The 9,706-nt window shown below is 37.0% G+C and overlaps 1 protein-coding gene across 1 annotated transcript; it reads left to right on the top strand.

Annotated features, from left to right (window-relative positions):
* The first annotated feature begins 4,004 nt into the window (after positions 1–4,004).
* On the top strand, positions 4,005–6,670 carry LOC110033266 (transcription factor bHLH130-like). The gene is made up of 6 exons (XM_020737193.1): positions 4,005–4,825; positions 5,033–5,295; positions 5,371–5,541; positions 5,615–5,680; positions 5,790–5,858; positions 6,244–6,670. Exons 1-6 carry the CDS (start codon positions 4,396–4,398, stop codon positions 6,316–6,318), a joined length of 1,074 nt encoding a protein of 357 aa, XP_020592852.1. The 5' UTR covers positions 4,005–4,395; the 3' UTR covers positions 6,319–6,670.
* The last annotated feature ends 3,036 nt before the right edge of the window (positions 6,671–9,706 follow it).

Here is a 9,706-nt window from a genome sequence, read left to right as displayed (position 1 = left end):
GTATGTCTACAGTATCAGAAGTAATGAAGAACAATAATAGGACAAGGCACTTTGACTTTTTATGTGGAAAGTCTTGGAAAGGGGAAAAACCCACACTGCTTAGCTAGTTGAAATAATCATCTATGTAATTTTGAGTACATGAGTTCACTCTTTTCCAGAATTAGGGAAGGTCAAGTCACAAAGTTTATATATACTGACAGCCAACAATAATAACTATAACAGGCCCAAAGGCCATGAAGGCAATAGCCCGTCATGAATGCTATAAACAGTGGTTATAGTGTCAGCTTGTCGTAGAGACTATAGTTGCAAGTCGTGGTAATTGTTGGTAATGTAAGCCTTAAAGGAATGCTTCAGGAGTTTCGGTTGGCCACAAAAGTCATAGTAACGAGCTGCAAGTGCTATGAGCCACTTAGGCCATAGTGGTGGGTTGAAATGATGTTCGTATGTTTTAGAGGCCGGAGTCAAGAGCTGCATAAGTCTTTATAACGTCTACAGGTTGTACAAGCCTGAGTTGAGAGCTACATAAGATGTGGTAACATCCGCAGGTCGTAGAGGCTGAAGTTGGGACCTGCATGAGTTGAGAGCTATAATGGCGTGCATAAGCTGCAGAGACCGGAGTCAGGAGTGACATGAGTCGTGATAACATTGGTAGGCCACAGAGGTAAAGTTGAGAGCTGCTCGAGCAGTGGTAACATTCATAAACCATAGAGGTCGGAGTTGGGAGCTGCATGACCTTTAGGCTACAGTGACATGATTGGTTACATAGGTCGTAGGATATAGTGGTGAGTTGTGCTGATGTCCGTAGACCACAAAAGGACAAAGTCATGAGCTGCACAGACTATGACGATTATAGGCCATAAAGTCAGGATTTGAGAGATACATGAGCTATGATATAATATATAGTTCATAGAGGTCGGAGTTGAGAGTTGCTAGTTGTGAGCCACATAGGTCATAGTTGATCACATAGATCTTAGTGGTGAGTTATGATAACGTCTATAAGGTGTAGTGGCCCGAGTTGTGAACCACATAATCCGAGTTAATCACGTAGGTGGTACTGGTGAGCCGCAATAACGTTTGTAGGTCATGAAGGTGAGACTTGGGACTGTAATAATGTTCATAGGTCACATATGCTGAAGTTATGAGCTACGTGAGTTGCGAGTCACGTAGGTCGTAATGGCGAGCTGCGATGACGTCTGTAGGCTGCAGAGGCCAGAATCGAGAGTTGCACGAGCTGTGGACCACATAAGTTGTAGTTAACCGCACAGGTTATAGTGGTCAGTTGAATTAATGTTTACAAGCTGCAAAGGCTGGAGTTGGGGGTAATAATAACTTTTATAAACTGTGGAGGCTAAATTTGGGAGTTGTGTGAGTTGTGAATTACGGAGGCCATATATGGTCATTAGACAGTGATGGGGAGTTACACAATACTCGAGATGTATTGTTACACTGTCTTTGTGGTGCATCGTTGCACCATCTTCAAGTTGGCATCGTTACACCGTCTTTGGGGTGCATTGTTACACCTTATTAAGACACGTTACTGCATCGACCATTGGGTGGTGCAGTTATAATTTCTTTGGGGTGTGTTGCTGCACCATCTTCGGGGTGTGTTGTTGCACTATTTTCAATGTTTATTGATGTACTGTCTTTAAGGTGCGTTGTTGTATTACTTCGGGGTGCATTTTTGTATTGTCTTCATGGTACATTGTCACACCATCTTCGGAATGGATTGTTGCACCATCTTTAGATTGGTGCATTTACACTGTCTTCGGGTTCATTACTACACCGTCTTCGAGGTGCATTATTGCACCATTTTTTGGGTGTATTGATGCACCATCTTCAGGTTATGTTGTCACACTGCTTTCAGATTGTGTTGTTGCACAGTCTTTTGGTGCATCGTTGCACGGTTTGGTGCTTTGTTACTTTACAACGTACGCCGAGATTTTTTAATGCATGTCATAATTTAGCTTCATCCCCCGACCCTTCTTTATGCTAATTTTTAAGTTCCCTCTCAAAAGGGGGGTAGGGGTCTTTTTATATAGTGTGAGAGAGGTCTCACTGAAAATACAGCAGAAAATCATATCACTCTATCGGACGGTTCAGAGAGATTTTTTCAATCAGACGACCTTCTGCAAATATTTAAGTGTCTTAATGATGTCAGAATTAAGTGATATTGGATTCGTTGAACTCGTTTTGTCAAGATGTTCGATTTGAAAAACGATTTATCATATATGAAATCCATTTGATATTCCATAGGCATTGAAAGCTTTAAAAAAAATTTAATGGCTTGATCCTGACTTAATTTGACTCAGATTAGACCAACTTTAATGTCATTGGGTCTATCTAGACGAGCTAGTCATCTTGACTTACAGTTTGATAAATATATAATTTTAAATAATTTTAATTGAAATTTGAACCTTTTTTATATATTTATTTTAAACTTTATGTCACTGTCTGGGGTGTATTTTTAATTGAAACTTGAACATTTTTTTAAAAAAATTATCTGAAAATGTTGAAATTTTTTTAATATTATTGATCCCAGATTCGTCTTTTAGATCATGCAAAAGGATTAAAGCATATTGACAAGGAAGCGAGAGGAAGAGAGAGGGAGAGGAAGATGTGTCTCGTTGGGGCGAATCAGAGTTCTCAGGGCTCTTAGACCCATTTTATTTCACTGACTATTTGTGTGAATGGAGAGGGGAACAAAAAAATCTTTTTATATGAAAAGGGTGACTAAATATAAAATTACATAATTATTCTTGCTTTAAAGATTTGTATATGGTATTCTAATAATTTGTATCTGAACCGTTAGATTTATTTGAGATCCAAGCAAATCATTTTTGGGAGTGCAAATATGCACATATAATACAATAGGAAATGAGTGGCATGTAGTGGTGTAAACGAGCCATCTCATGTTCGGCTCGTTTATATTTCGAGCTCAAAAGGTGTGTTCATGTTCGGCTCGTTTGCTTAGTGAGCTGAACACGAGTCGTTCATGAACAAAAAATCGTCTTGACAATCCTAATCAGATAATCATAAGATGTTAAGAATTGGGGCAAGATTTAAAAATTATTGTTTATATTAAAACATCATTTGAATTGAATCTAATTTAATAAATTTTATTCTATTTTCTTAATTAATACTTATAATTGATTATAGATCTTTATAACCTTGTAGTCAATTAAGTTTTTTAAAAATAATGTTCATCAAAGATATATATAATTGATTAGTGGTATTTCGAGCCAAAACGAGCCGAACACGAACGAACAAATCTTGATTCGTGTTCGTTTCGTTAACTTAGCGAACGAGCCAAACACGAGATTCTTAGCGAGCCGAACACGAGCTGTTTGCAAACAGCGAGCCCTTTTTACAGCCCTAGTGGCATGGCCCTAGATCTAAAAAGTAAGTTCGAGCAGACCGTAAGGTAGTGAATACTGGAATCCGGCCGGTGGTAATCATGGATGATTTACTAGTTTTAACGGAATCGAAGCCGTCAAAATTTCACCGAATGCCGTAATCCTGTAATTGATTTAAAATACATAGTGAATTAGTAATGTGCTAAAGTTACACGTTACCGTTTAATGGATAACGTCAAACCTTGTCCCATGCCAAAACTAGCAAAACACTCCAATTTCTCTTCAGCCCAACGACAGGCTCATCTGAAAATGAAAAGGCCCCGCTCCCACCCCTCGTTTTCCTGCTCCACTGATACTAGCGTTATCGTCAAAATAAATCACTTCGACCTTCTTCGTCCACGTAGCCAGACCATCTTAACCGCGCGCCCTTTCCAATACGAGGTCAACTCAGTCATTTTAACATGGCGTTCCGGAAATAAAAGAAGATACTTAGGGTATTTCCGTCCGTTCAGATTTATAAATAGTTGAATGCTTCCCCTTCCCGCACTTAAAATACGCGAAACCAATCCGTGTTTGGGTGCTTTGCGGGTAAAGAATGACATAGAGTTTGAAATATATATATATATATATATATATATATATATTTTTGGACTGAGACGGAGAGGAAACCAGGGGATCGACCGAGTTCTACATCAGTTTTGATGGCGAGAGGAGTGTAGAAGACGAAGGGAGAACGAAGGCGAAGCGTAAAAGGAACACCTTTATTGATATCTCCCAGTTCTTCCGTGCTATTTCTGCGAGTTTTCCTCTCTGTTCTGTTTCCTCCTCGTCTCCGATCGATTGCTGTGCAGGTCAAACTGCGAAAAAGATCTGATTTTGGTATCCGGAGAGTTACTAATTTATGACGAAGAGGAAGAAACTCGGATTCTCTACTGAATTCAAGTTCTTAGCTTGAATCCTGGTTCGGCTCTGCTGCTATTCAGTCCGATCCACACGAAAAGGAAGCAGAGAGAGAGAGAAAGGGAGAAGAAAGGGAATAGTTATGTACGGATCTCCATCTGCCGTAGCAACTAAAGATTTCAACATCCCTCTCAGTCGCCGGAAAGAAGAATCCGATCATCAGAGGCAGCAACAGATGAGCTCCGGCATGCTCCGGTACCGCTCTGCTCCGAGTTCTCTGCTTGGGGAGGTATGCGAGAACTTACTTCATGTTAGACCCTCAAGCCCCGAGACAGAGTCCATCTTCGCTCGCTTTCTCTCCTCAGATCTACGCGACGAAAAGACTGCCGCCGGCGAGAGAAATCCTCACTTCAAGCTATCGCCGGAAACGGAGCAGAACAGTGGGTTCCCCTGTGCTCCGTCCCAGATGCTGTATCATTCTCAGCAACAACAGTCTGTAACTGACGGAGCAAATCCAATCCGGCAGAGCAGCTCTCCCGCTGGTTTCTTTTCCCATTTAAACGTCGACAACGGTAAACATTTACTCTACTTTTTCTATCATGATATCAAATCCAACTGCGGCAGTAGAAGCTTCAGCTTTCATATATTACCCACGCTGCGAAACTGTCTGGTTTCGATAAAAATAGCATTTTTTTCTCCGGTTATCTCACGAATATGCTCCTGTCTCTTCTTTGCCATAAATACTGAAGCGAAAAATTGTTCATTTCTGTGTCCTTTAGGTTATGGCTTGATGAGAGGAATGACTGCTGGTATGAAGGGCCAGATTAACTTCTCCTCCCGGCAAAACTCGCTGTCTCAAATCTCAGAGATGGGAAACGATGGAGTCTCCGGTGATGACCGAAGTCCGGTGGAAAGCCACAATGGCCGTTGCTTCATCCCAGGCTACCCTGTATCCTCCTGGGAAGACACTTTGCTTTCTGATAACATCTCAGGTTTCAAGAGGTCAAGAGATGTCGTAGGGCTGAACCAAACGGAGCTCCACGTACTACCGTAACACTTTCCCATCATCTTATTCCCCGCCTATCTTCTGCTTTTATAACTGATCTGGATTTGATAGGATCAAGATATCAAAAATCACCAAGTCTCCGGCCTTACTCACCACTTCAGCTTGCCGAAAACTTCGTCGGAGATGGCGGCGATTGAGTTCTTACAGTTTCAGGATTCAGTTCCCTGTAAGATCAGAGCGAAGAGAGGCTGCGCTACGCATCCTCGGAGCATTGCTGAAAGAGTAAAGCCTTCTCTTTTAATCGTTAATTATGATCGACTAACTGATCTAAAAGCTAAAGTTTGAATCTTTGCAGGTGAGGAGGACACGGATTAGCGAAAGGATGAGGAAGCTGCAGGAGCTAGTGCCCAACATGGATAAGGTAAGCCAATGGAACAGTGATTGATCAAAAGTTATCAGTTTCTGCGACTTTGACATGTATTATTAGTGTTTGTTCATTAATTGTTTATTGATTGGGTTCAATTTAACAGCAAACTAACACTGCGGACATGCTGGATTTGGCCGTTGACTATATCAAAGATCTGCAGCGGCAAGTCAAGGTAGGGAGATTTGGAAATCGGCTTATAGTTCTTGTACGTTCGGTGTTAGATCCATCTCGCTCCTGCTAATCTGCAGGCTGTTTTCGCAAATTTTTCCATTAGAAATCTATAAAAATTAGCAAATCAGATTATTTTTGAATTGATTTTAGCTTTCAGTATCAGAAGTCATTTTTTTTTACGTGGAAGATATTACTAGGAAATGATAAATTATTTACTGTTTTTTAAAGCTTTAAATTCGGACAGTTGATTAATTATTATGAGGCGAATTAAGTTCCTCTGTATTTGCAAAAATGACCTGCATTCGAACTTAAATTTAATTCAAAATATTTGGAAACAATATGTAGCTAATTTTGGAATTAATTGATTTTTTTTTTTATCTCTGCAGACAGTAACAGATAGCAGGGCAGCCTGCACGTGCTCAGCTAGCCAGCAGAAGCCTTATCAGAACCCGACAAGCTAATAAATCAGCTCGTTGTACAGTCTAATTAAGAAGATAAGAAGAAGGATAAAATGAACGCACTGTTTCGAATCAGGTGAGCCTTTAGATTCCGTGGTCTCTCTAAAAAGAGAAACAAGCTTGTATTTCTTTTCCTTTTTTTTCCTTTTAATTTGAGGTAGATGAAAATTGTATAGGTATGTGATTTTAGATGTTACACCTACCACAAATTTGTCTCCTTTTCTCCCTCTCTCCCTCTCTCCCTCTCTCCCTTAAATAAGAATTGGCCGAATTACGTTTTTGCATGATGCTGTAGATTGGATGGAACAGAAACGTTGCATGTTTGCTTGCGCTCATTGATTTCATGATTTTTTTTTCTTTTTTTTTGCTGTGGCAAACTAACTGTAGGGATTGAGAGATCTCATCTTGAGCAATTGATTGATTTGAAGGTGATCAGTATTAGGCTAGAGTTGGATGCTGGCAAATGAGAAATGTCAGAAGTTTAGCGATAATCTGCACTTGGTTTTCCTGTTCTTTTAGTAGGGTTTGTAATCAGGCAAATTGGGAGAATGTTTGTGGTTTGCGGATGTTAGTCGTTGACATGATTAAGGCAATGAGATTTGTTGTGTTCGAGCTTGGACCCTAGTGATTGATAACCATGGAAGTTTGTTGGTCGTTAAAGTCGAGTTTAGAGTGGCAGCTGAAATCCTGCATTGAGTTCACAAATTTCAATTTTTTATTGCTTTTCTTTTACCATGGATGTCAGGAAGGACATTGTATCATTTCTATTAATGAAAGGGTACTGGCCTCCAAATTATTTCATAATTTTAGATAATTGGGGTTTGATTGGGATCAATTTTATTATTTTTATTTTTATTTTTCTTTTATTTTTAAGAACATGGTGTGATTTTTAGTTTTATTTATATGTTTTATTTTTTGTTTCTAAAATAAATAAGCTTATTTTTCAAAATATTCAAAATAACTTTTAAATGTTTTGAGTATTTTCAAAAATAGTCATATAATAATCATACCAAATATATTTTATTTAAAAAAAATAAACAAAAAAAATAAAATAAAATAAAAGTGGTCTCAAATGGGCCTTTAATGACTTAATAAACTTAAAATTTCATATATTTGGGCTTTTAACTTCATCTTGTTGAGATATTCATTTTTAATATAAGCACTCAAATTTGAAGAATATTTAACATCTTGAAGGAATGATTGGATTTTATAATATAATTTTGAATGCTTAAATCAGGCTTATTTAGGCTCAAATTTATATAATTTTAATCCAATTGGAATTGTCTTATTGAATCAAACTATCTAAACTATATTTTTTTTAAATGAAAACCTAAGTTAAAAAATAGTTGTAAATTTTTTTTTGACCAAAATGCTTAAGTGTTTTCAAATTTAAAAATTATTTTAAATTTTATATTTTTGACTCATATCCATATACAAAGAGGGGGTATGATTTTTCTCTTTTTTTTTTTTTAATTTCAGAAGTAAAAATTATTACTATCTCAATTTTCAATATTTTGTATGGATGTATCATTATAAAAAAACTGAGTTTGATGTTCAAGATCTCGATATATTTTTATTTTGAAGGGTTCGTGATTTTGAATGGCATATTTTATGCAGTCCTCATTGGTTGTAAGTTTGCGCTTTCCATTCGATCTATAAAAAATTAAATTAAACTTTTTAAAGAATATGGTTAAAAAAAGTTGTGTCATAATATCTTAGTGTTGAATTTTGATTTGTATGTGAATCAAAGTCAATGAATATAACAGAAATAAGGAGGGAGAGGTGGGGGGAGAGAGAGAATAAATAGTAATTCATTATGTCTTATTCATAAAATGGCTCTTCTATTTATAGAGGAGAAAATACAATGATGATTGACATTTTTCCCCTACTTTATAGGAGTATCTAAGAGGATATTTCTAGTATTTTACATATATAGATTTGTCATCTCGCCTCTTTCTTACTCGATCATATAAGTTTAATTGGTTTCGTTTAAGCGGGATCAGCTTTGTTGATTGAGATTAGTTGGTATGGGTAGACCGTTTGATATTACTCAACTGTTGATCCTTGATCCCTAATGAGGAACTTCCGGAGCCTTCCATAAAATAGGTGGAGATGTTGTAGAACTAGATTTTCTCTTGGATCGACTCTACTAGGGCTAGGCCGCCGCATAAGGTCGACTTTTCCCTATATCGGTTGGCTTGGATGCTCATTTATTTTCATTTCTGGCTAAATTATTCAAGCTCGGATCATCTTGTCATCTTCTTGTCTCTCTCATGGCTTGGTCTGTTTTGGGCTTGCTAACTTGGCTTGTATGACTTTGTTTCATTGAATAAGTGAACCTCATGATTTTCTAGCGGTGGCTCAGTTTTCTTCGTACTCTTCCTTTCTGGACCGTTAGATCTACTTAAGATCAGCGCTAGCACATCGTTGATTTACACTTAGAAAAATTATACTAGGATGACCTTAAAACTATTAAATTTTCTTGTAATTTAATAATATATCAAAAAAGTGTAAATTATGGCTCATACGATTTGAGTTCAACCAAAAGGAGGTTGTTTGAACTCGAGCTAATTTATGAAAATCCTAATTGTAGTTGGCTTGTGCTTTTAGAATTTTGTTCAAATTTGGCTCATTTAACATCAAGCCTTTCTTAGCGTGACTCGAGCTCGATTCATATTGTGATCTGTGAGTGTATTACTGAGCAGCATGTTTAATAAAATAAACATGCCTAACCGAGCTTATACAAGCAATTATTTGAAATAAAATGAAGTTGTTTTATCAAAGTATTTGCCTCTGACTAAATAATAATATCTTAAAGGATGCTAATTTGGTTGAACCTTAATCAAGCTTCTCATTGAGCTTGTTTTTAATAGAAATTGTTCATAACATTCCGAAAATTAATAAGCAAGATTTTCGAGCTCGTTCTTTTAACAATCAATTAGTAGCAATAGCAAAAGTGTTCATGCTTGTCCGATTAACGAATCAAACAATCATTTTCATGCATGTGTAATGCGGTATTTATATAAAACATAAAGTTGTAGGTGTTAGATATGTAAACACATATGAATTAAGTGATATATATGTGAATTTTGGTAATCATAATACCAATCATAATAACTAAGGCACTTTAAAAACGAACAAAAGTGTTACTGAATGCATCAACAAAATCAAGATTTGAGTAGCCGATTTCTTCCCAAGAAAGATGAGCTTAAAATGTTAACATGTGTGATTTGAATTTACGATCTTTCCTCTCCGTGAAAAACTAAGGTGATATTTGGTAGCATAGAATTTATATAATTTAACTATGAATTTAGCTTAAATCTAGCAAAGTGCTATATATATATATATATATATATATATATATAAAGCTAACTACAATTTCTTACCTTTC

Source organism: Phalaenopsis equestris, unplaced genomic scaffold (genome assembly GCF_001263595.1).
Source record: "Phalaenopsis equestris unplaced genomic scaffold, ASM126359v1 Scaffold001116, whole genome shotgun sequence".
In the NCBI taxonomy this organism is placed as follows: Eukaryota; Viridiplantae; Streptophyta; class Magnoliopsida; order Asparagales; family Orchidaceae; genus Phalaenopsis; species Phalaenopsis equestris.
The sequence above is the reverse complement of the archived record's forward strand: the minus strand, read 5'-3'. Positions and strand labels throughout refer to the sequence as shown.

Bases quoted from the DNA above. Each gene is read 5' to 3' on its own strand.
- LOC110033266 (XM_020737193.1), top strand. From the start codon at position 4,396: ATGTACGGATCTCCATCTGCCGTAGCAACTAAAGATTTCAACATCCCT. The intron at 5,296-5,370 runs GTACTACCGTAA...TGGATTTGATAG, and splicing joins TGAACCAAACGGAGCTCCAC to GATCAAGATATCAAAAATCA. The intron at 5,681-5,789 runs GTAAGCCAATGG...TCAATTTAACAG, and splicing joins TAGTGCCCAACATGGATAAG to CAAACTAACACTGCGGACAT.